General features: G+C 40.7%; 2 protein-coding genes across 2 annotated transcripts in view; both read right to left on the reverse strand.

Moving 5' to 3' along the window:
- creld1b (CRELD disulfide isomerase 1b) overlaps positions 1–7,512 on the reverse strand; it is a 28,341-nt gene extending 20,829 nt beyond the window's left edge. The window contains exons 1-2 of the mRNA XM_077197251.1: positions 7,375–7,512; positions 5,162–5,284 (exon numbers count right to left, since the gene is read on the reverse strand). Coding sequence (XP_077053366.1) covers positions 5,162–5,278 — 117 coding nt within the window. The 5' untranslated portion in view covers positions 5,279–5,284; positions 7,375–7,512. The remainder of the gene's footprint in view (positions 1–5,161; positions 5,285–7,374) is intronic.
- A 1,146-nt stretch (positions 7,513–8,658) lies between these two features.
- On the reverse strand, positions 8,659–27,704 carry LOC143703140 (interleukin-17 receptor C). Its single transcript, XM_077197249.1, has 17 exons — positions 27,630–27,704; positions 26,762–26,862; positions 26,587–26,711; positions 24,756–24,783; positions 24,542–24,670; positions 24,266–24,462; positions 21,716–21,830; positions 21,237–21,269; positions 20,257–20,399; positions 20,109–20,171; positions 19,768–19,819; positions 18,431–18,654; positions 17,216–17,269; positions 17,062–17,113; positions 16,771–16,866; positions 15,987–16,025; positions 8,659–14,262 (listed from the first exon to the last, which is right to left on the reverse strand). Exons 3-17 carry the CDS (start codon positions 26,689–26,691, stop codon positions 13,526–13,528), a joined length of 2,067 nt encoding a protein of 688 aa, XP_077053364.1. The 5' UTR covers positions 26,692–26,711; positions 26,762–26,862; positions 27,630–27,704; the 3' UTR covers positions 8,659–13,525.
- Between the last annotated feature and the right edge of the window lie 5 nt (positions 27,705–27,709).

The raw sequence follows: 27,709 nt of genomic DNA on the forward strand, positions 1-27,709 counted from the left end.
AGATGACAGTGAGTGCAGTGTCACACACCTGGATGAAGCGCTCAGTAAGTTACAGTAAGAAGACAGTGAGTGCAGTGTCACACACACCTGGATGAAGCCGTCAGCGAGTTACAGTCAGATGACAGTGAGTGCAGTGCGTCACACACACCTGGATGAAGCCGTGAGCGAGTGACAGTCAGATGACAGTGAGTGCAGTGCGTCACACACACCTGGATGAAGCCGTGAGTGAGTGACAGTGAGATGACAGTGAGTGCAGTGCGTCACACACACCTGGATGAAGCGCTCAGTGAGTTACAGTCAGATGACAGTGAGTGCAGTGCGTCACACACACCTGGATGAAGCCGTGAGCGAGTGACAGTGAGATGACAGTGAGTGCAGTGCGTCACACACACCTGGATGAAGCCGTGAGCGAGTGACAGTGAGATGACAGTGAGTGCAGTGCGTCACACACACCTGGATGAAGCCGTGAGCGAGTTACAGTCAGATGACAGTGAGTGTAGTGCGTCACACACACCTGGATGAAGCCGTCAGTGAGTTACAGTGAGATGAGAGTGAGTGCAATGCGTCACACAAAACTGGATGAGGCACTCAGTGAGTTACAGTCAGATGACAGTGAGAGCAATGCGTCACACACACCTGGATGAAGCCATGAGTGAGTTACAGTGAGATGACAGTGAGTGCAGTGCGTCACACACACCTGAAAGAAGCCGTGACTAAGTTACAGTCAGATGACAGTGAGTGCAGTGCGTCACACACACCTGGATGAAGCCGTGAGTGAGTTACAGTGAGATGACAGTGAGTGCAGTGCGTCACACACACCTGGATGAAGCGCTCAGTAAGCTACAGTCAGATGACAGTGAGTGCAGTGCGTCACACACACTTGGATGAAGCGCTCAGTAAGTTACAGTCAGATGACAGTGAGTGCAGTGTCACACACACCTGGATGAAGCCGTCAGTGAGTAACAGTCAGATGACAGTGAGTGCAGTGCGTCACACACACCTCGATGAAGCGCTCAGTAAGTTACAGTCAGATGACAGTGAGTGCAGTGTCACACACAACTGGATGAAGCCGTCAGGGAGTTACAGTGAGTGCAATGCGTCACACACACCTGTATGAAGCGCTCAGTGAGTTACAGTCAGATGACAGTGAGTGCAGTGTGTCACACACACCTGGATGAAGCCGTGAGCGAGTGACAGTCAGATGACAGTGAGTGCAGTGCGTCACACACACCTGGATGAAGCCGTGAGCGAGTGACAGTGAGATGACAGTGATTGCAGTGCGTCACACACACCTGGATGAAGCCATGAATGAGTTACAGTGAGATGACAGTGAGTGCAGTGCGTCACACACACCTGGATGAAGCCGTGAGTGAGTTACAGTGAGATGACAGTGAGTGCAATGCGTCACACACACCTGGATGAAGCCATGAGTGAGTTACAATGAGATGACAGTGAGTTCAGTGCGTCACACACACCTGGATGAAACGCTCAGTAAGTTACAGTCAGATAACAGTTAGTGCAGTGCGTCACACACACCTGGATGAAGCCATGATTGAGTTACAGTGAGATGACAGTGAGTGCAGTGCGTCACACACACCTGGATGAAGCGCTCAGTAAGTTACAGTCAGATGACAGTGAGTGCAGTGTCACAAAAACCTGGATGAAGCCGTCAGGGAGTTACAGTCAGATGACAGTGAGTGCAGTGCATCACACACACCTGGATGAAGCCGTGAGTGAGTTACAGTCAGATGACAGGGAGTGCAGTGCGTCACACACACCTGGATGAAGCCGTGAATAAGTTACAGTCGGATGACAGTGAGTGCAGTGCGTCACAACCACCTGGATGAAGCCGTGAGTGAGTTACAGTGAGATGACAGTGAGTGCAGTGCGTCACACACACCTGGATGAAGCGCTCAGTAAGTTACAGTCAGATGACAGTGAGTGCAGTGCGTCACACACACCTGGATGAAGTGCTCAGTAAGTTACAGTCAGATGACAGTGAGTGCAGTGTCACACACACCTGGATGAAGCCGTCAGTGAGTTACAGTCAGATGACAGTGACTGTAGTGCGTCACACACACCTGGATGAAGCGCTCAGTAAGTTACAGTCAGATGACAGTGAGTGCAGGTTCACACACACCTGGATGAAGCCGTGAGTGAGTTACAGTCAGATGACAGTGAGTGCAGTGCGTCACACACACCTGGATGAAGCCATGAGTAAGTTACAGTCAGATGACAGTGAGTGCAGTGCGTCACACACACTTGGATGAAGCGCTCAGTAAGTTACAGTCAGATAACAGTGAGTGCAGTGCGTCACACACACCTGGATGAAGCGCTCAGTAAGTTACAGTCAGATGACAGTGAGTGCAGTGTCACACACACCTGGATGAAGCCGTCAGTGAGTTACAGTCAGATGACAGTGACTGTAGTGTGTCACACACACCTGGATGAAGCGCTCAGTAAGTTACAGCCAGATGACAGTGAGTGCAGGTTCACACACACCTGGATGAAGCCGTGAGTGAGTTACAGTCAGATGACAGTGAGTGCAGTGCGTCACACACACCTGGATGAAGCCATGAGTAAGTTACAGTCAGATGACAGTGAGTGCAGTGCGTCACACACACCTGGATGAAGCGCTCAGTAAGTTACAGTCAGATGACAGTGAGTGCAGTGCGTCACACACACCTGGATGAAGTGCTCAGTAAGTTACATCAGATGACAGTGAGTGCAGTGTCACACACACCTGGATGAAGCCGTCAGTGAGTTACAGTCAGATGACAGTGAGTGCAGGTTCACACACACCTGGATGAAGCCGTGAGTGAGTTACAGTCAGATGACAGTGAGTGCAGTGCGTCACACACACCTGGATGAAGCCATGAGTAAGTTACAGTCAGATGACAGTGAGTGCAGTGCGTCACACACACCTGGATGAAGCCGAGAGTGAGTTACAGTCAGATGACAGTGAGTGCAGTGCGTCACACACACCTGGATGAAGCCGTGAGTGAGTTACAGTCAGATGACATTGAGTGCAGTGCCTCACACACACCTGGATGAAGCCATGAGTAAGTTACAGTCATATGACAGTGAGTGCAGTGTCACACACACCTGGATGAAGCCGTCAGTGAGTTACAGTCAGATGACAGTGAGTGCAGTGCGTCACACACACCTGGATGAAGCCATGAGTAAGTTACAGTCAGATGACAGTGAGTGCAGTGTCACACACACCTGGATGAAGCCGTCAGTGAGTTACAGTCAGATGACAGTGAGTGCAGTGCGTCACACACACCTGGATGAAGCCGTCAGTGAGTTACAGTCAGATGACAGTGAGTGCTGTGCGTCACACACACCTGGATGAAGCCGTCAGTGAGTTACAGTCAGATGACAGTGAGTGCAGTGTCACACACACCTGGATGAAGCGCTCAGTAAGTTACAGTCAGATGACATTGAGTGCAGTGCGTCACACACACCTGGATGAAGCACTCAGTAAGTTACAGTCAGATGACAGTGAGTGCAGGTTCACACACACCTGGATGAAGCCGTGAGTGAGTTACAGTCAGATGACAGTGAGTGCAGTGCGTCACACACACCTGGATGAAGCCGAGAGTGAGTTACAGTCAGATGACATTGAGTGCAGTGCGTCACACACACCTGGATGAAGCCGTGAGTTACAGTGAGATGACAGGGAGTGCAGTGCGTCACACACACCAGGATGAAGCCGTGAGTGAGTTACAGTCAGATGACAGTGAGTGCAGTGCGTCACACACACCTGGATGAAGCCATGAGTAAGTTACAGTCAGATGACAGTGAGTGCAGGTCGTCACACACACCTGGATGAAGCCATGAGTAAGTTACAGTCAGATGACAGTGAGTGCAGGTTCACACACACCTGGATGAAGCCGTGAGTGAGTTACAGTCAGATGACAGTGAGTGCAGTGCGTCACACACACCTGGATAATGCCGTGAGCGAGTTACAGTCAGATGACAGTGAGTGCAGTGCGTCACACACACCTGGATGAAGCCGTGAGTGAGTTACAGTGAGATGACAGGGAGTGCAGTGCGTCACACACACCTGGATAATGCCGTGAGCGAGTTACAGTCAGATGACAGTGAGTGCAGTGCGTCACACACACCTGGATGAAGCCGTGAGTGAGTTACAGTGAGATGACAGGGAGTGCAGTGCGTCACACACACCAGGATGAAGCCGTGAGTGAGTTACAGTCAGATGACAGTGAGTGCAGTGCGTCACACACACCTCGATGAAGCGCTCAGTGAGTGACAGTCAGATGACAGTGAGTGCAGTGCGTCACACACACCTGGATGAAGCCGTGAGTGAGTTACAGTCAGATGACAGTGAGTGAAGTGCATCACACACACCTCAATGAAGCCGTGAGTTACAGTGAGATGACAGGGAGTGCAGTGCGTCACACACACCAGGATGAAGCCGTGAGTGAGTTACAGTCAGATGACAGTGAGTGCAGTGCGTCACACACACCTGGATGAAGCCATGAGTAAGTTACAGTCAGATGACAGTGAGTGCAGGTCGTCACACACACCTGGATGAAGCCATGAGTAAGTTACAGTCAGATGACAGTGAGTGCAGGTTCACACACACCTGGATGAAGCCGTGAGTGAGTTACAGTCAGATGACAGTGAGTGCAGTGCGTCACACACACCTGGATAATGCCGTGAGCGAGTTACAGTCAGATGACAGTGAGTGCAGTGCGTCACACACACCTGGATGAAGCCGTGAGTGAGTTACAGTGAGATGACAGGGAGTGCAGTGCGTCACACACACCTGGATAATGCCGTGAGCGAGTTACAGTCAGATGACAGTGAGTGCAGTGCGTCACACACACCTGGATGAAGCCGTGAGTGAGTTACAGTGAGATGAAAGGGAGTGCAGTGCGTCACACACACCAGGATGAAGCCGTGAGTGAGTTACAGTCAGATGACAGTGAGTGCAGTGCGTCACACACACCTCGATGAAGCGCTCAGTGAGTGACAGTCAGATGACAGTGAGTGCAGTGCGTCACACACACCTGGATGAAGCGCTCAGTGAGTGACAGTCAGATGACAGTGAGTGCAGTGCGTCACACACACCTGGATGAAGCCGTGAGTGAGTTACAGTCAGATGACAGTGAGTGCAGTGCGTCACACACACCTGGATGAAGCGCTCAGTGAGTTTGCGGCAGGTCTGACAGGGAGCGGTTCTCACGGTCCCCACCGACAGCAGAGAGCAGAGCACCAGTACCGACACCAGGGGCCAGGACCACCACATCCCGACCTGCACACACACACACACACACACACACACACACACACTGCTGCATTACATAAGCTCATGGGGAAAAGCATATCTTCAAGGGCTTTATGGAAGCTGGTGTTCAGAATCATTCATCTCATGGTGGGATGGTAAGAGTTTGTCATGGTACTTTGTTTTAATGTTTTGCACACAAGGGTTCCAGCTCCTCCATGACGTTTCCAGTAGTGTGTGTTTACAGGATAACGACTTTTAAAGGGGACTTATTATGCCCCCTTTTTACTATATGTAATACGTCTCAGGTGTCCTCAGAATGTGTCTGTGAAGTTTCAGCTCAAATTCCCTCTCAGATCATTTGTTACACCATGTAAATGCCCATTTTTCAGTGGAAGCAAAAACATGCTGTTTTTGTGCATATATCTTTACGTGCAAATGAGCTGCTGCTCCGCCCCCTATCAAGAAGAGGGCGGAGCCTTTACAGCTCGTTCCTCGGATAATCTGCCAAAAACTAAAACATCCGTTTGGTTTTAATTATAAACCCATGCTCACGTGATATTGCATATCTTAATCATCATTAAAAGTTTATTATCTGCATGTGTTTTAAACAGAGATGCACGATATATCGGCCACCATATCGGTATCGGGCGATATCGGTTCATACTGCATTTCCTTCCCGAGTTATTGCATGTCAAACAAGAACGATATGCAAAATCATAATAAAAATTATATAGATTTTTTGTCTTTTATCAGCAGTTTCTCGGCATGAGAATGTCCAAATGTAATGTAATTTATACAAGTGTTCTATCAAACGATACCTTTTGACTCTCATTGCTATAGTTTTGGAGTTATGAGTCTTCAGATGCCAAAACGTCCGTTTTGTCGAGTATACTCATAAGAGCGGTCTTAAATTAGTTAAATAAAGTCTAAAATTAACATAAATAGTTGTGAGAAAATGAGAAAGTGTCTCTGTCAGCAGCGACTGGTCTTAAATCGATTATTGTGACATAATAAATGTGTGTGTACTTGATATAATTATTTTGTATATATAAATACACACATATAAATACACACACATGCATTATATATATATATATATATATATATATATATATATATATATATATATATATATATATACAGTACATGCAAATATTTCTTAAAAATACACATGCATGTGTGTCTATTTATATATACACAAAATAATTATACAAAGTACACACACATATATTATGTAAAAACAAACTTTTATTTTGGGTGCGATTCATAGTGATGAATCATTTCGCAGCCCTATTCACAATGCATATTATTTTAAAGCAGCTTTCCAAAAAATGCTTGTTTCAGCGTTGCAATTTAGGAAGTATTCTGTTCACAGCCAGAGATGAGTGTGTCGAAGTAACGTCCATATGACAGTGATATACGGATATAAAAAAGCAGTTAATGTCATGTATTCAGTTAAACAGGGTTGGGCAGCAATTATAACTTGAGCCTGTAATAATTACAATATAAGGATAATATTTATAATATGACATAACCGTATTATTATATGTGCAAGGCAGTCTCAGCTTTTTTTATTTCTTTTATTTTATTTAACAGGGACAATGGGCAGTACGAAACTGTCCCAGAATTTCATCTGCAGTCCCTAAGCCAGGAAAGTACGAAATCACATTACATACAATAAAATCTCCCCACAAATGGAAAATATAAGACAAATTGTCCATCACTTAAGAAAGCGTTAAGAACAGCTTTTCTAAACACGCTTATATTAGATGTTTACTCGTTAGATTGGCGGACTCGTGTGCACTGAATCCCAGGCTTTGACTGAGCATCAGTTCCTCTTCCGCTTAGATAGGAGCTCATCTTCAGTCGAGTGATGCTGATGCTGCATGAATGTAGGCCACTGACTGACTGAGAGTTCATATATTCATGCAACATAACAGCTCAACTCTTAAAAACAACGATGTCGTTCATTGCATTGCTCACCAACACTAGATTGATCAAATTGCAGAAATGTTTCTCCGGCGACGCGACGCGACTGAAACACTGTTGCATTCACCAGCTCTTTCATTTGAATACTGACGCAAGATGCTTTCATGTTTTATGTTCTGTATACTCACTTCACAAGGTTGGGCTTGGGTGGTAAACAGCCTCCAAATATTTTCCACAGAAACCCGTCTTCAGGGTGTGTTTTAAGAGTCGTTATATCGCTATCTTAAACACCTCCAGCACCGCTCGCTCTTCTAGCTCATTCTGTGAGCGATGCTGCAGCTGAGCGCTTAAGTCCCGCCTCCTCCTGTGAACAGCCAATCAGTATTAAAGAAGGATTCTTAGCGCCAATCACAGACCGCCGTGTGCCAAGATGAAAGGTGTGGATCTGCTTGTCGTCATAGCCCCGCCTTAATCATGTTCAATACAGAGCACATCTATTTTCTTTCTTTTGTTTTTTAAATAAATATACTTGCGTTTGATTGGTATTAATGAATAATTTAAAGTTAATCAAAAAACGTTTTTACATTGTTATAACGAAGTCTGTGGTTGGTCTTATATTTTTTCTATTTTTTTAATAACACCTAGGCTATGTGTTGCTTTTTTTTTTTTTTTACATATTTGATATTGTATGTTATAGAAGTGTAAAGTCCATGGGGTCAGAAAGTGAAAGTCCTGCCATATATTCATTCCACCCATTAACTCAGTCAGCTGATTTCACTAATTACTTACAATCTCCTGGTTGAAAAACTGTATTTTTTTCATATTTTATGTTTTCTTTTCTTTTCTTATATATATATATAGAATAATTTGTATCGCTCCTTTTTATGACATTGTGAGCCTCAATATTGGTCATTCAAAAAATGATAATTCACAATTTGTTAAACATTAGTGTACAAAAACCAATAGGGGCAAATTGTCACACTGTTTTACTGTATAGGCACACAACTTAAAACCAGGAAAAAAAGTATTGAAAAAAAGGCAAATCATTCATGCAACCGGACATCTGACTGAAAACCGTACAGTTACAGCTTATATAAGAGACATAGCTTATTACTTTCTGACTTACTTATATATAGCCTTTGTGGTTTTACAGTATATGCTATAGAAAAGTAATTCTAAAAAAAAAGAAGAAAGTGGCTTCTCTCGCAATCTTGCCCTTCTCTTACATTTGTCTTAGAGTTTAATGTGTAGGTGCAAAAGTCTATCTTCAGGTTTTCCAGCGGTCCGTTGTGGTTTTCCTTGTGTAAAACAAGCTCTGGTTCATCCGGCAGAATGAGCTTGAGATAATGCAGATTTACATATCATACAATATACATCTTTACACATCAATGTCAGACTGAGTTCATTCAGCCCAGGTGCTGTATCCATAACTCTGACAACACTTCTGATCAGTAAATATTCTGCACAATATATTTCACATGAACACGCCTCTAAACAACATTTATTTACATGTGTGTCACATGGTTTCTTCTTCCTGTCTAAAGGTCACATTAGCAACATACAGGCATTACATCTATAACACAGCCCAGCATCATGAAAATGCAAAATGCAAAAAAGGCCTAATATTAAATAATCGATGATGATGAGTTCAAAAATATCAGTATAAACCTTTTATATATGTATATACCGGTATATTATATATGCATGTCTGTATCAGTACATATATAGTATATATGCATGTCTGTATCAGTACATATATAGTATATATGCATGTCTGTATCAGTACATATATAGTATATATGCATGTATGTATCAGTACATATATAGTATATATGCATGTATGTATCAGTACATATATAGTATATATGCATGTATGTATCAGTACATATATAGTATATATGCATGTATGTATCAGTACATATATAGTATATATGCATGTCTGTATCAGTACATATATAGTATATATGCATGTCTGTATCAGTACATATATAGTATATATGCATGTCTGTATCAGTACATATATAGTATATATGCATGTATGTATCAGTACATATATAGTATATATGCATGTCTGTATCAGTACATATATAGTATATATGCATGTATGTATCAGTACATATATAGTATATATGCATGTCTGTATCAGTACATATATAGTATATATGCATGTCTGTATCAGTACATATATAGTATATATGCATGTATGTATCAGTACATATATAGTATATATGCATGTATGTATCAGTACATATATAGTATATATGCATGTATGTATCAGTACATATATAGTATATATGCATGTATGTATCAGTACATATATAGTATATATGCATGTCTGTATCAGTACATATATAGTATATATGCATGTCTGTATCAGTACATATATAGTATATATGCATGTCTGTATCAGTACATATATAGTATATATGCATGTATGTATCAGTACATATATAGTATATATGCATGTATGTATCAGGAAGTAATTTATTCAAAACTTGCAGTCTGCAAAAGAGTGAAAAATAATGTTCACATACTCCATTTAATTTCAATGAACTTAATACTAACAGCATAAATAAGCTTTTTTTAACAAAATCTTTCATTTTCTGTCGCTGTGTGGATGTAGTAAAACATCCACAGATGTCGCAGACACCGTCCGGGTTCATGTTTGCATTTTCTTCTGTCACTGGCCATAATTTTAACCTTGAAATCAAAAATAATGTTGTATACATGTGAAAATCGGCTGAGAATTGAAACAAAATGTCTCAGAAAGATAGGAATCAGGTATTTGTGGCAGCTTTTCTGGTGATTCCTGGACAATAGAAGCCTTCTTCACCTTACAAACTGTTGAAAGCAAAAATGCTACAAAATGCACATATTTTGTGAGAAAGTGTGACGTGCTGAAGCAAAAAGGCATTATTTCTGGAATCAGCACCCCAAAATTAGAGAGAAACAAGTACAGGGCTCGACATTAACCCTCGTCATGTCCTTCAGACAAGTAAACTGGTCATTCACTTGTCAGAGTAATAAAGGTTTTTTTGCGGTGTAAAAATAATTTATTCTGAAGCAATTCATCAGTGTCTAGAAGCTTTGACATTTTTTAAATCTGCATATTTGTGATATTTACCACAAGGTAATTTTTTATCTTTAAGGCGAGACACCCCAGGATAATAGGATAAAAAAAAATTACTAATAAATATCACCATACTTCACCAGTTGATAATTACATTAATTATTGCAAACATTTTTTGTATTAAGTTTTCAGAAATGTTATGTTTAAATATGCAAGTGAGGTGCTATCTAATTAAATATGCACTAATTTGCATACATTTCATGAACAAGTCAGGTTCAAAATTCTTTCATTGTTTTTGATATATTAGAGTAAAGGTTTTTACAGAGGGGTTTTCGATATCTCTATTTATCATTCCACAAACCAGAAAATACTGTCAACAGCCAAAAATCAATACATTTTCACTATTTTTTTAGGAATAAAATGTTGTATAAAATCAGGAAAATGATATATGAACAAACACTTCTGTAAAAACCTTCAGAATATAGATAAATAAAACTGTAAAGTTTGGTGAATGTAAATTTGACTGAAGTGGAGATTTCTGGCTCAATGTACTAGGAGGAATAACTCATTTTGACAAAACGGCCTTTAAAAGATAGGCCTATACACTGTAATTGAAATCTTAAGACGCAAACAGATAAAGTGCTCTAAAAGATACAGTTAAAAGTGTAGTTTGGTGTTTTCTGTCCATTATAGTCTGAAAAAACACTTTATGAAAAACAAAAAAGCCTAAATCTCAAAATTGACAGATGCATGAAAAAACCCTGTTTTTGGCTGTAGTGCCTGGCCTTAAAGGTCCCGTTCTTCGCGATTCCATTTTCAAACTTTAGTTAGTGTGTAATGTTGCTGTTAGAGCATAAATAATACCTGTAAAATTATAAAGCTCAAAGTTCAATGCCTAGCGAGATATTTTATTTAACAGAAGTCCCCTTTCAAAGACTACAGCGAACGTGCGGTTTGGACTACATCCCTCTACTTCCTTTTTTAATGACGTCATTAGAACAGTTTTTTGACTAATCTCCGCCCACAGGATACACAAACAAAGGGGGCGTGGTCTTGTTGAGCTCCCACGCAGAAGAGGAAGAGTATCGTTTGTAGAGTGTGTTTGTCGTCATGTCGTCGAGACGCTGTTATCTTCATGCCGGTTCCCGAGAAATATAATCCTCATTTAAAACTTTGTGCAGCACATTTTGCCGAGGACAGCTTCCTCAATCTCAGTCAGTTTAATGCCGGATTCGCATAAAGATTGTTCTTGAAAGATGGAGCAGTTCCCTCTTTGTCTGGAGAAGGCGTTGTTCATGGACCACAACCGGTAAGTGTATTTTGTTATTTAAGTTGGTGCGTTTAACCGTTTCTGTAACTAATTACACAAAGTGCAACGCTGTTTAGATGGGAATTGTAACTAATCCGACAAACCTTTTACTAATCAAAACTCGTGCACACGTGTAACTAAGGTAGGAATAAACAATGGACTTATTTTAAAAATTCAACAACACCATCGTTAATTCGACAGACGGGAAAAAACCATATACCACAAGCTTTTATAACAGTTTGTAACATTTAACATTACATTTTAACCAATTAAAAGTATGACAACTACTAAATAAACAGCTTACCACTGTGAAACATCCTGCAAAAGTCGTGTTTGAACAGGTTCTAATCGATTCTCTTCATCTATGTTCTCCGGGTCTGAATCCGGCTCAAATTGATATGGTAATATGTTTGACATTTTTACAATAACAATCAGCGCATGCATCTCCAATTTATGGTAAGAGGCGTGACCTTTCCGAGCAACGTGCGATAAGCTGCTGTCGAATCACAACACAGGAACCGCTGGCACAATCAGAACTCGTTACCTATTTCTGAAGGAGGGACTTCATAGAACAAGGAAGTCATCGGCTCGTTTTTTTGGACAGTGAAAACAGTGGTGTACAGATAAGTAAATTGTGTGAAAAATACTGTTTTTTTACACGCGAAACATGAACATGTTATATTGCACACTGTAAACACAATCAAAGCTTAAAAAAAATGGGACCTTTAAAAGGGGTATCTTCATCTTTCATTTCAAATTCTTATATTTGATCAATAATTTCAATTAGAATATTAAGACACTATAGGGCTGTTAGCAATCAAATTTAATAATTTACACTGAAAAATTACAACTGTATTAAATAATGTTATGAGAATTTTTGAAAATATAATAAGAAACGTTAAACTTAACCGCCAGTAGATGGCGGCAGTTGACCGTCTTAATGAGTGAGCCATTCATTCAGACGATTCGTTCAAACGGCTGATTAATTCAAGAATGATGCAGTTGTTTATGAATGGGCCGATTCGTTCAAAACGCTGAATCGTTCAGTAATGAAACGTGCCGAGTGCTGCTGTGATCTTTGTTTGGAACTATTTTCGCTGCTGAAACGGAACAAAAACAGTCAATAAAATCAGAAACATTCTTTTATTTTGGTGTTTCCCTAGTTGTTTTTTGTCACTGAACTTTTAATCAGGCTAATTGTCCAGTTGGGCAAGTAAAATTCTTAAAATTGCCCCTTCAAAAAATCCACTTGTCCCGGACAAGCTGTAATGTCGAGACCCTGAAGTATTGGATTTCATTCAGCAAATACGATGCAGAGCGGTGAATTATTAATAGTGTTAAAAGTGACTTTCAAACCAAGCAGCTTTATGCTGGTGAAGCCAAGTGAACAACCTGAACATCAGCAAAATCTGCATGGGGAACTCTTTCACCCTTATGCGAAATGCTCAATCGAGCAGATTCCTATTGAAATGATTTCGGTAAACGTGACCGTACCTTACGAGGTTCTTGGTCAGAATGAGGCTCGGCGTGGACCAGACCTCATGCCTCATGTGTAATGTGCTAAAGCAAAACAGCCACTACTTCTGTAATCAGCACCCCCAAATCAGTAAAAAACAAGTATGGAATTTCATCCAGAAAATACGATGTAGGACGGTGAATTGTTAATAGTGTCAAAAGAAGTGACTTTCAAACCAAGCTTTATGTTGGTGAATCCGTGTGAACAATCTGACCATGAGCAAACTGGGAACTTTTTCTATTAGATTCCTATTGAAATGATTTTCAGCGGCGGTAACCCAGACAGCAACATAGTGTCGGCCCAGGTCCGGTCCACATCTGGTACACATGGATTCTACATGTATCAGACGTGGGGCGGATCTGGGCCAACACTATGTTGCTGTCTGGGAAACCTGACCGTACCTTACGAGGTTCTTGGTTAAGATGAGGCTCGGCTAAGATTAACTTAGACCCAACCTACAGTGCTTATTTTGGGGTAGAGAGCAGTGCTTGACTGTTCTGCTTGCAGTGGGACAGTTTCCCATCCGTTGTCCATCCCAGAGTCCTCCGAGAGCCTTGGACAGGTGTGTCCTGTGACACCCGGGATCTCTCCGAGCGCTCCTGATAACGCCCGTGACGCAGCCCTCAACGCCCCCGCTCGCTCCCACCGCTCACACACTCTTGCTCCCGTACGAGCCCCCTGAGTGAGCTCCATTATGAAGTCCAGACTCTGGGAAGGCAAGCTGAACAGCGGCAGTCCCCGGAAAAACTTGGGCAGGGCCGTGGCAGTGCACCGCCCGCCGAACTGCGCCAGCACGAACCGCTCTCCCGCACGACCCAGCAGATAGTCTCCCAGAACACGGCTCAGCATTGCGTCGAAGACTTCGGAGCACGATGTCGATTGGACCCCCGTTTCTTCTTCAAGTTTCGCTCCTCGACAGCCCCATTGCTCGGCCCGCTCGCAGGCTTCCGGAGTCAGAACCATCACAGCTTTCCCTGCGCTCCGCCGCACCCGCTCCAGACAGGAGTGCAGCCAGGGAACCGGACCCAGAGCGTTGATCTCGGAGCGGTTCCACAAGTCCAGAGACACGGTGAAGCCGAGAGCGGAGAGACTCGAGCCCAGACGGCACATTAGCTGGATGACGGTGGCGTCTGAGTCCGGAGGACACACCAGAAGCAGCTCCACGCCTCCCGACACCGCAGCTGAAACAACACACAGATGAACGTCAGCAAACACACCGCTGAAACTATTGAGAGGGATTTTTTAAATTAATCATAACCAGGGTTCGAAATTAACTTTTTTGATCACCAGCCTAACTTTGGTAACTTTCTTTTAAATTGGCTGGTAACTTTCTAAAGTTACCAGCCAATCAGAATTTGCACTAGCCAAATTTTTTCCGGAAAATACGAGAAATTATGAGTGCCACTGAATGCATTTGATCTTTTTTTGCAAGGCTCTCTAGTCTCTTCAATACGACCTGTCTTGGCAGTTTTAATCCTTAGGCTCTCCTGATTACTTCGGGCACTCTCATTGTCCTTTACTGCCTCGAATTTAAAACTATTAGTTCTTACCACGAAACTGTTTGTTTTGTTTTTTTCTTTCCCGTACATGCGGCAATCCTGACAAAACATGACGTCATTTTCGTGATCAAGCACAAGCCATTCACGACCCGTCAGCCATTTGGCCTTAAATTTTCTTTTCTTTGTTTCTCTGTCCTCATCCCCTGGATTGTTCCTCTTCTCGCCCCCAGAAGTCTGTCCCAACCACCGCCGCATTTAGTTTAATCTTAACTTTTTACTTTACTAGCTAACTCCCTCCTCTTTAAGTCTATGCTCCCTGCTCTGGCTCCGTTCGTTCTTCTTCTTCCTTGTGTTTTCTGGTGGACTCTCCATTCGTTTCCATGGTTTCTTGCGCTGGTTTCACTGCAAACTGCAGTGTGAAACGTCCTCACGTAGCATTACGGCACAGTGTTCATGGGAAATGTAGGAAGTACTGCTAGGGGGATAAATGACAGAGAACAGAGACTTATGTATCATGCATGTAATGACCAGGTTAGTCGAACACTAGAGACCTTATTCCCAAGTGATAGTGTTCAAAAATGAACGAGGCGTCGTTCGACTCAGTGTGAGACTCTCAGGTGGGGTTAGATGTGCTCAGGTAACTGTAATTCTTAGGCATTTTATGCGGTCAGTGTAGCTACTCAACACGGTCAGAGGGGAAGTCAACTGGGTATAATATCTGCAAGTGTCGAGTGGAGACGGCCAGATAAACCCAAGTCAGGTGCGTATGGGAAAATCTACCACACTACACACCTTCCAAACAGATTTTTTCTGCAGTGATGCCATTAAAAATTTTTTGGTTACTAAAAGAACCTCTTAGAGAACGGTTCTTAAAATAACAGTTTTTCTTAGTGTATTATAATCTAAAATGGGGACATATCATGAAATCTGACAGTAAGGCTGCACTCGCTACTGGTTATTCTGGGATTCTGGATGAGTGAGATTGGCCTGTTTTGTTATTGCCGGAGTTTCTGAAGCTTGTGTAAAGACTCCGCCCTCTTCTGAACGGAGGCGGAGCTGCAGCTCATTTGCATTTAAAGAGACACACACACAAAAACGGCATGTTTTTGCTCACACCCAAAAAGGGGCAAATTTGACAAGTTATAATAAATGTTCTTATATTTTGAGCAGAAATTTCAGACACATTTTGGTGACACCATAGATTTATATTACATCTTGTGAAAAGGGGCATTATATGTTACCTTTAAGTAACATTTTTTTCACTATAAAAAAAACTTTTGTGCAATGAATAGATTCCATGGATGTTAAAGGTTCTTCATGGAACCATCAAAGCCAATAAAGAACATTTTTCTATTTATGATTGTATAGTGAGTGGCGTGCGGGGTGAGATCATGAAGGAAACTCACTGTTCACATCATCCAGCTTCAGCCATCTGAACACCCAACCTGTTATAAAGAGAGAGAAGGGTCATTAACTCTTCAGCTCACAAAGATACATGTTACCCAAAAATCAGAACAATACAAATAAGAATTATACTGTACACAAATAAACTTTTTTTTTTTTTGCAATGTGACATTATTTCCAGTACAGTGAAATACACCTTGTTTGCTTTACGGCAATGTAAAAGAGCTGATATTTCAATTAAATAAGGGGTTTAAAAAAATAAAAAAATAATAGGTTTAGGGGTAGGGTTAGTCTATGTGTGTGTGTGTGTGTGTGTGTGTGTGTGTGTGTGTGTGTGTGTGTGTGTGTATGTGTGTGTTTGTGTGTGTGTGTGTGTGTGTGTGTGTGTGTGTGTGTGTGTGTGTGTGTGTGTGTGTGTGTGTGTGTGTGTGTGTGTGTGTGTGTGAGTGTGTGATGGGTAGGTTAAGTGGTAGGGTTAGTGTGTGTGTGTGTGTGTGTGTGTGTGTGTGTGTGTGTGTGTGTGTGTGTGTGTGCGTGTGTGTGTGTGTGTGTGTGTGATGAGTAGGTTAAGTGGTAGGGTCAGTGTGTGTGTGTCCGTGCGTGCGTGCGTGTGCGAGTGTGTGTGTGTGTGTGTGTGTGTGTGTGTGTGATGGGTAGGTTTAGGGGTAGGGTTAGTGTAGGGGAACAGAATATACAATTATACAGTATAGAAACCATTACGCCTATGGAATGTCCTCACAAGTATAGCAAAATAAACGTGTGTGTGTGTGTGTGTGTAATGCTCACTCTTCAGTGTTCCCTGCACTGCATAGGCTCCCAGCACTGACATGCACACCAGCAGAACTAACAACACCAGCGGGAAGATCCAGTGAGCCCTCTTCACTGCAGCATTGACACACACACACACATACACACACACACACATACACACACACACACACACACAAGAACACAGAGGGAGAACCATTATTACATCACAATCTGCATTATATCTGCAATGCGTTATGTTGTAGTACTAAAGTATTATGGCACATTAATTCTGCTCCCTCATCAGAACTGAGGGATGCGAGAGCTTGCCTTCAAAAGGACACACTGGTCCCACCAAACCTTCCATTCCCGCCACTTTAACCTGCACAAGACACAAAACACTGCCAGTTTCCCAAACATTTCCCAAACAAACAACACACATCAGAAGTGAACTGTAAACATGATGAAGAAGTTTATTAGGTACCTGAACACACAATAAAGGATGACGTTCCACTTGTAGAAACTCTCCTCGTAACTGCTGCAGTGGATGAAAGAAAAGATACGTGTTAGAGAAGTAAATATACAGTAACACTTTATTCTAAGGTCACATAGTTACATGTGCTAAATGTACTTATTATAGTAATAACATTAAATTATGCATAACTACAATCAACTGACCATAATCCAAACCCTAAATAAGGCAACACTTTATATTATAGTGTCCGTTACAGATTACATGTAGTTATTATAGTAAAAACTATGAATTAATTATTATTATTACTCTGTGCTTAAATGTATAACTACACTATATTAAGTATATTTTATTAATATATCATTTTATTAATATTTCTCAGTACCTATTTGTGTAATTACACTGTAACAAAGTCACCTTAAAATATTCTCTTAAAATTTTCTCTTGCTTATACAGTTATCTTAAAAGAGCCGTATAAGTTGTGTTTGCTAAGTCAAGCCTCACTATTATAACTGCTTACAGTTACTGTTTGGATAGTATGGATGCTTGTTTCCGCCACAGAATAAAACATTTTAAAAGAGAATTGCGACTTTTTATCTCACAATTGCGAGTTTACAACTCGTAATTCTGACTTTAATTCTCAGAATTGTGAGATATAAAGTAAGACTTGTGAGATATAAACTCGCAATTGAGAGAAATAAACTCAGAATTGCATATTTACATCTCGCAATTCTAACTTTATAACATGCAATTTTGTGTTTTGTTACTTTTCTGTAAAGTCAGAATTGCGAGAAATAGTTCAAATTGCATGTTATAAAGTCAGAATTGTGAAATTTAACTCGCAATTCTAACTTTTTCTGGCAATTGCGGGTTAACATCTCGCAAATCTGACTTAAAACGCAAATTGAGTTTAATGTATATCTGGCAATTCTGACAATTGTGAAATATAAACTCATTAAGCAATTGCGAGTTATAAAATCGAATTCAAAGGAAAAAAAAATTTCCTCAGAATTGCGAGATTACTCAGAACTCGCAATTCTGACTTTGTCTTGCAATTGTGAGTTTATATCTCGCAATTCTAACTTTATAACACCCAATTACGACTTTATATCTAGCAAATCTGACTTTATAACGCAATTGTAAATATCTCAATATATGTATACAATTATAATTATAATATAAATATAGCGCAATTGTGAGAAAAACATCTCAAGTGCAGTTTCCCACCCAGTGCCTGTGGTCTGTGGTCTGTGTCCAGCTGTTGTTCTGGTAGATGTGCACATGAGATCTGGTGTTCAGCGCATGGCATCTGGTGTCCAGGCCTGAGCTCTTCTTACACACCCACAGCTGAGCCTCGAACCTGCAGGAGCCCGTGAGGATCCACACCAGAGCGGGACGCTTGTCTCGAGATTCAGCCTCGGACAAAGACACCGACACACTGGAGACTGAGACTGTGGAGAATGAAAGGAGAGTAACAGTCATACAGTGCTTAAGTCAGCAACGGTTGCACTGATTACATCAGCTTCGTTTCCATTACAGATTTGCTTTTTTTTACCGTTTCCATTAACCGATGTTATGCGAATGTTAAGTCGTTCCAAAAGTCATGTTGGTAGGTTTACGTATATTTCAGCCAGTGCACTAGTCATTATTATTAACTGAAGGAGACGTAAGCATGTTTTCCAAGCATTAATGTCAAGGAAAGAGCATTATACTGTGAGCGGCACATATGAGTGTTTCTTCAGTGTTGTTTAGAATCCAGTATTCCTGTGATACTTTTGTCTTTTATGAGTTTAATAAATAATACTGTCCAAACATACGAAATCATCTTTAAATTATGATCGACAGTTACATACGTGGTGTGACTGTTAATGTTTTGCGGAATAATCCTTTTTCAAATTGCCTGTAAAATCACCTCATACGAGCGTAAAAACTTTTTTGCGATATAAGGGAGTTTTTGCGAAATTGAAGTGTTTCCATTTGGCGTATTTGCAATTTAAATTTGATGTTGTACATTTGTTATGTACTGAGTCAGCTGACAGGGAACGTTCTGGCATGGTTCTCTCAAAGTTAAAAACAAACACTCTTCCAGTAACGTTAATAGAAAGTTCTCTGCTCTTTAATAAAGTTCTCAAAACGTTAGTACTTCACAACCGGCAAAATGGGCTTTCAATAAAACTTGGCTGCCTATGTAGTAGAAAGAAGAAATCCTTTTTAAAAATCAATGCAATCTGACTAGAGAAAAGCGGTTTTCTTCCCTTTTTGCCAAATAGGTAGGAAAACGTCCCAACACCCATAATGCACTGGGCATGATGCCGTCCACGCCAGTCTGCTATGGATACGCTTACCACCTTGCTTTAGTAGGAAATTCTTCTTAGAAAATTTTTAGTTGTAATGGTGTTGTTCCCGTATGCAAGAATTCAGTGGGAAAGTTTAGTGGGAAAGCCACTTCCAGCCTGAAAACTCTTTGACTAAACCAAGTTCCAGCTCAATATTCTGAAAGTTCCCTTAATTTTCCTTTAAATACATGGTGTGTCAGTATTCAAAGTAGGAAGTGAATGCCATACCTGTTTCATTCAAAAACGGACAGTACTCTGTTCGGGGAAAGTTCCCCCAAATCTATGCAAAGGTAGAAAGAGAATAAGCATCAAGGAAAAATACAACAAGAATAATAAAACTAGCTTCCCACTTTACTTATATTTACTTTCTTGCAAGGCAGTTTTTACATAGATTTCACATGTTTTATATGTGAACATCACAGTATTGGCTTATGACTTTCGATCTCCAGACAGTGTTACTAATATAACCTCTTTATTCTGTATGTTTGTATGCATGACTTTAATATATGATGCTTTTCTATTTATTTGTTCAATATTCAATAAGAGAAATAAACATTTGTTGCCATTACCTCAAAGCACAGACAGGGGGCGACAGATCCATGGGAAATCTCGAACTCATGGCTGGTGTTATTCTTTACATTAAGGAAGATACAAAAAGGGGAAGTTAAAACTAATTAAATTAACCAATTAAATGTATTATTGATCTGTGTGACGTACCCATTCCACCTTAAGACAGCGTCCGTTCCTGTCCCGCCTCTGGCATGCTTTAAACTCTTGGGATCTCCATTTGTCTGCATCAGCCACATACAGTTTAATTGCTCCTGTCACATGATCAGTTCTTCTGTGTAGCCTGGGTGCGACTGGAAACCAACACAACCAATGAGAAGAAGTCACAGATGGACCACAGATATATGACACAGAACCAGTGACACCTGCCCTGCATGCATGAATTATCACTATTGGGTAAACTTTTCCATAACTTTTCCATAACCATAACTTGTTTTAGCTGCCATTCTGCCATTAGAGTTTGATTTCAGGGCTGTTTTGTGGCATTCACTAGGGCAGTGTGAAGATGTGAACTAGTCTTCAGTCTATACACTTCGGCTATGTTGAGACTGTCAGTCTAAATCCCATTTTTGTGCATATCCGTTTGATGTAAACGTCAGACGCTGTAATAGGAAACATGCTGCCGAAACAATGCTGTGCCGGACGAGCAGAAAATGACAATATAACGGAGACATATTTTGAAACCGGTGGAGATGACAGCGCGGAAAAAGCCATTTATACCAGCCTCCGACGGTTCTGCCTCAGAAGACGCAGTAGTTTAGACTCCAGCATGGCGGCTACACATTTCCATGTTGTAAAATTTAAATAAGACAACATCTATATGCAAAACCCTCCATGTAGCGGTTAGTTGTTGTTGTTGTTGTTGTTGTTGGCGTATTCCTACCTACGCAACGTAATTGCCATAGAAACCAATGCAGATATTCCAGAAAATGAAACTCCATGGACACACAAATTGGATCTGAACAGTTGCGATACACAGTGTGGACTTCAAAGATTTTACATCAGATTGCAATCGGATTCACAAATAATCGGATTTGGACTGAAAGTGTGAACTAAGCCTTCATCAAGATACACGTGATTTGCACCAGTTAACTAAACTAGACGTGTAAACTGGATAACGGTTTACTTACCTCTACAGTATATGGCATCAAAACGCTTACACACTGAAAGAGAAAAATATGTTGGTGCCATTCATCAATTAATGTTAATCAGTCATTCATTTGGGTCACCGTGATTTTGCCAAGTAAGACATGTTCCTAGATCAACATATTTTGTTGATCCTGGAATAACCTTCCTGTCCCAAAATGTAGTCCTTACCCTATCCTTAACCCTAAACCTACCCATAACTTTTCCCTAAAATCAGAGGGAAATGATTGGTGAATAACACTAATGTTGAAGCACCTCAGCCTGGTTCTAAGCCTAAACTTGACATAAACTGTAAACTTGTCCCTCAAATCTGATTGGTTGATTGGAAAGTTGTTCCAGGATCAACAAAGATGTTGATCCAGGATCATGTGGTACTTGGTGAAATCACGTTCAACAATTTATTTGTCTCAGATACTTATGATAAGTGAAAGAGGCATGTGTGAGTGTTTTGCAGCATATTTACCGTCCTCTTTTGAAGGAATAGTGACTTGTTTAGTGGAGTTTGTGTATGAAGAATGGACTACAACAACACTGCCGAGCTTTGCCTCCGGTATCTCCACCACTAAAGACATCCACACCTACAACACACACACACATACACACACTTGAAGAATCAGCAACAGACAGACAGCAAAAACCCAAGTGTTAAATTACGCTCCTCAAAAGTTTATTTGATTCCACACTCAAGGGTGTAAAATGTAACACTGAATCAGTGTTAAAGTCCATGAGATAATTAAGGGAATAATTGGGAGATGATTGAAGACACCTGATGTTCACAAGCAGAATCACTGACGGAAAAGGTCACCATTACGGTGATCAGTGTTGGCTTTAGTTGGTCTCTTGACCTTTCACTTTATAAACATAAGTTTTTGTCTAGCTGCTTTAACTGTGTGTTTTAACTGCTGCTTTAACTGTGTATACACCACATATGTTATGGCAAAAAAAGCACAGAGAAAATGTGTACAGGTGTTGATTATGTTTTGATAGTAATAATCATCATGTAGTGACCTGATGAACTAATCTCATTCTGAGCGATTAGTGGTTGATGTGTATATTTTACATTATTGATTACAGCAGCCCTGTGATGTTACAGCATAAGATTCTGCACATCATTTTTAGAGACACACACATACATCAAGAATCAGCGTATTAATCTCTATATTATTATTATTATTATTATATTATTATCCCAACAAGAGTGACAAACAGAATATTCAGATAGACAGATCAACTCTGAACATCACACAACAAACTACTCAAAAAAGTCACATAAAACAGCAAAGACAAAAGATAATAGTAAAAATAAAGGAAATTACTAAGACAATTGAGCTCACAATTTATTCATGTCGCAATGCATGCTGGAAGACATGGATGAGTTGTGATTGGTGCACCCAGAATGCACTGCATCATGCTTTTTGATGGTCATTGTTGTCGAGATTCATACGCTGATGTTAATGCGCTGATTTTTGATGTCAGTGTCTGTCTAAATGACAGAGATTCAAACCTGTTTGATCAGAACAACTTTTAAAAGTGTTTAGTACAATACTTAGAAGTTTAGTGATTCAGATCGTAACATGATGATTAAGGCAAAACATAACCAACAACACCTGATCACATGGCTTGTCTGGCTGCTATAAGTCGGTTACAGCAGCCAAATACAATTTAATATTATAAAATGAAGGGTCAAGAGCCCAACTAAAGCAAACACTGATCATCGTAATGGCGACCAAGGGTATATTTACACGACAACGATATGCTTAAAACAGAGAAGTTTTTCCTGTGAGTTTTTTCCGTGTACAGAAGATTCCATTGTCAAAACGATCCCCATCCACACGGATCAGGTAAACGACTAAAAACTCTGTATTCTGCTGCCAGGCCTTTAGATGCCGATGAAACACTATAGACTGAACACGTAATATGCATGTGCATGACATCATCTTCTTCAGAGATTCACGTTTTTGTGGTTTACACGGAGACCGTTTTCAAAAACTTTTTTCATTTTCAGGAACCCAAAACGCTGTTGTTGTATAAATGAAAGGCCAAAATGCGAATTATAAATAAAATATAACCGTAACGGTCGGGTCGGGTCATGGGCGTCGGAACCATTGTATATTTATACACTTTTTAAGACCAATGATATTGGACCCACTCACCTCTACCGTCTCTAATTCAGCACATATGTCTCTTCACTTTTAAGAGCGCCGTCAGACAAATCCATACCACTTGAGAAAAGCCCTGATACATTTAACTCCATTCCGCGTTTTAGCTACAGCGTTGATTTCCACGCTTCTACTCAAACCTATTCCACCTTCATTCAGAGTCCCACCAAACATTCACTTTTTAGGCCAGACGAGCCACTGCACATGTGCTGTTCCTATGAGAACCGGAGCTTCTAACAGTTAGAATACAGATCATATGAAGTTTAAAACGTTTAAATAGACATATCAAGTAGTAACTAATTAATGTATATGAATAGTTGATTATTGGCTATTAGAGCTGGTTTGGTTGCTGAGAAGGAGACGCGCAGAGATGGCAATTAACGCACTGTTTGATTTGTGACCGTGCTGTGCTTTTTCCATTCATTCGAGTAGCCTATCATATTGTACAAGCCTTAAATCATTTAAATATACATACAATAATATACACTATCATATCGTAGAACATGTAGTAGCCTATTTGAGTTGATATTACTCTTGCCAAGCTCTGATTTCTGAGAGATGTACGCAGAAACGGATTTGCACTCTCACTCACTCGTTCACTTCACTCATTATTGCATTGAGATTTTAAAAAAGGTATTTGTCTTCGGGAACACCCCTAATCTTCTCCAGTAAAAAAATCTGGAGGATGAACCACCCAAATTTTTTTTGCTTCCAACGCCCATGGGTCGGGTTAAATGATTTTGGGTACGGGCCGGGTTCGGGCTTCAGTTTAAAGCCCGTGCAGACCTCTACTGTGGACTCAAATAAACAAGTATTAATTTAACACTGGGGTTTTGGATGGATGGATGGATGACCTGTAGTGTAGTGCTGTCCTCTAAAGCTGAGTTCGGGACTGTGAAGCGGATGGTTCTGGAGAGCGATTGTGAAGGAAACGCGTAGCACATGCGGACAGTGGCAGCAGTCATCGTGTTCTCGGGATCTTCTCCATCAATGCCTCCATGCTCTTCCTCTTCCTCTGCACTGCCATCGCCCGTCACAGCTCCACCTGCGTCTGAGAGGCCAGAAACAATCCTATCAGACCGCATGGAGACACGCTGCGCCCCACAAACCCCTTGTGACGAGAGCCGTACCTCTGACTGAGACGCTCGCCAGGGTCTTTAGGCACAGGCTCTGGGTCTCCTGCTTCTGGCACTCAGCGGTGTAGGCGTCCAGACGGGTCACATGGACACGCTCGTCATCACTGATGCACGTCGGGCCGCCTGACACGAGACCAGTACACAAATGAAGACACTGCACAGTTCAGCTGGAAATATCCGTCACACACTTTAGTCAAAGTTTTCTTACCTGATTTGACTTCACAGTGAATTATACCCTAGAGAGACAAAACTATTATCAAACATCCAATCACATTAACACAATAATAATATTTATAACATACAACGACTCTCTCTCTCGCTCAAAAAAAAAACATGCACGGGTTATATTTTGACCCCAAAAAGGAAAAGCATGAAAATTAAGAGAAAATGACATTTATTATACAAAGAAATCCATATAATACAAAGTTATTACATTTTTATTATTTAACCCTCTGGTGCTCTCCGCATGTCGGTCAAAAATAACCACATTTTTAATTTTTGTATGTCAATGTGTAGAATGTAGGCTACTATATTTTAGTTTGATAATGTTTTTTATTTAATATTTTGTATTTTTAGGAGATTTTATGGTACTAAATTATATTTACACTGTATTATAATCTATTTATTCACCTTTTTGAGCATATTCCAACTTAAACTGCTATAAAAAAGCAACAGACTTCAGTTTGATATCTTTTCAAAGACGACACTTGCCGGATTATTGCTGAAGAGAAAAAAGTTTTAAAAAGTGAAATTAAAAACGTTACAGATTTTACGTTTATTGTTATGAAAAATGTTTTACTCTAAAACTATGAGAAACCCAAAGCCATTAATCTAAACAAGTTGTGTTCAAGAATTTAGGCTGATATCTCAGTAAATGAGCTTTCAGTGAGAAGTTGTCGGCTGCAGTACCGAACGCTTCCACTAGAGAATTTTTTCACTGAGAAATTTGTCTCACATTTTTTCCCAATGCGCTCATTTCTGACCGCGAGGAGCACAAGTGTGACTCTTTTTTACAGGACCAATTAACCTGTTCAATCATGTCCATGATTTTATGTGTGTTCACAGAGCAAGCGCCAAAACCTTTACCAAGTTTCGTACCATTCAGATGAAGAAAACCATTCTAAAAATTTTTTTTTTTACATTTTTGACCGAAGATCACCTGAGGTACTTATATTTATAATTTCTACTGATTAAAATAAAAACAACACTGTATTTAGAGTAATATATGTATGCAAATGTAGTGGTAGCCTACGTAAGTGATGATATGCATAGATTACTGCAGCTCGTCTCTGTCGGTTTTGCATGAGAACGCAGACTGAGCAGAAAACAACAAACACACGCAACAAGAAAAAGTGTGACTTCATCCACTCTGTAACACAAATACACGTATACACAAACACACACTCACACAAACAAACAAATACGCCCACACACACACATACACACACACACACACTCACTCACCCACTCTATAACACAAACACACACAAACTCACACTCACCCACTCTATAACATAAACACACACACACACACACACACATACTCAACCACTCTATAACACAAACACACACACATCCACTCTATAACACAAACACACACTCATACACACACACACACTAACCCACTCTATAACACAAACACACACACACTCACACTCACCCACTCTATAACATAAACACACACACACACACACATACTCAACCACTCTATAACACAAACACACACACACTCACACTCACCCACTCTATAACATAAACACACACACACACACACATACTCAACCACTCTATAACACAAACACACACACACACTGCGCCTCTGCAAACAGCCAAATTCCTAGTAACTGGCTCCATGTAGAAACATGTCTGACTCTGAGCTTCAGCGAATCAAGTGCACTAAACTAACAACTAGAAAACAAGTCTGAATGTCTGAACCAGGTTTAAAACCGTATGTTCTCACTACTTTAAGCTTGATATTCTAGTTTATCAGTAACTTTAAACAGTTACCGCGGTAAACAGACAGAGCTGGTGTACTGTACCTGTCCACAGGTGAGCAGATGATCCTCCTGGAGCTCGATCCTCTCCAGCGCCTGTGTGAAGATCCACTGCAAGAGAGAGACCAGCAGCAGAGCCCACACACCCATGACACACACACACACACACACACACACACACACACACACACACACACACACACACACACACACACACGCTGGACCCCTGTCTGGATTCACACTGAAACTAAACAACTGCCACTCATCGATTCACAAGAGTCTAGAAGCGCAGCCAGAATCCCAGTGTTGAGTTCATTCATACTGAGAGTGAGAGAGAGAGAGAGAGAGAGAGAGAGAGAGAGAGAGACAGAGAGAGAGAGAGAGAGAGAGAGAGAGAGAGAGAGAGAGAATTTATGGTTCTAATCATCTTTTAAAAACTTTTCATCTATGGCTTCTGGTAAATATTAATTTGTAGCATCAATTTAGCATCAGAATACTGGGATTTACAGGATGAATACAATGTATGATATTGAAATATTCAAACTATATAAATAATTATGTTTATACAAACCTGATATTGAAAATAAACGAAGCTGTGTGTACTTACACAGCTAACAAACATATAGGCCTATCCTACGTTCTAATTAAGTTATTAAAACGCCACTTCTGGATGTTCTCTGCGCCTTTTATTTTTATTTTTTAAAAGTTTCTTTTTTTCTGGATCTGCGAACATTAACATTCAATTGTATCATTCTTCAAACATAATGGGATTGTTACTTTCGAATGTTCTCTGAACGTTCTGAAACAAATATTAGAAACATGTTAGACGAATTTCCAACTAAAACGTTTGAGGGGGAAAAAACATGTAACGATGTACTAATAATGTTTTAAATAAATTATTATTAAACAAATGTTCTATCAACGTTTCCATATTAGCGGTGGCATCATAATGTTTCCTGACAGAATTTCCCACTTAAATCATGAATACGTTTCTTGTAAAGAGAGATTAATCCTCTCATAAAGATAGATGGATGAAACATGTGCATGATTCACGAGTTGTAAATTTGTAAGTGAATATTGAGGATTACCTGAAGGTGAAGCGAGTTTCCAGCGGTTCAGGAGCGAGTGGGCAGGAACGGAACAGGGCAGCTGTTATACTGGGAACTAC

Source organism: Siphateles boraxobius, unplaced genomic scaffold, assembly GCF_051911475.1.
Source record: "Siphateles boraxobius isolate OS27281-9 unplaced genomic scaffold, OSU_SipBor_1 38, whole genome shotgun sequence".
In the NCBI taxonomy this organism is placed as follows: domain Eukaryota; kingdom Metazoa; phylum Chordata; class Actinopteri; order Cypriniformes; family Leuciscidae; genus Siphateles; species Siphateles boraxobius.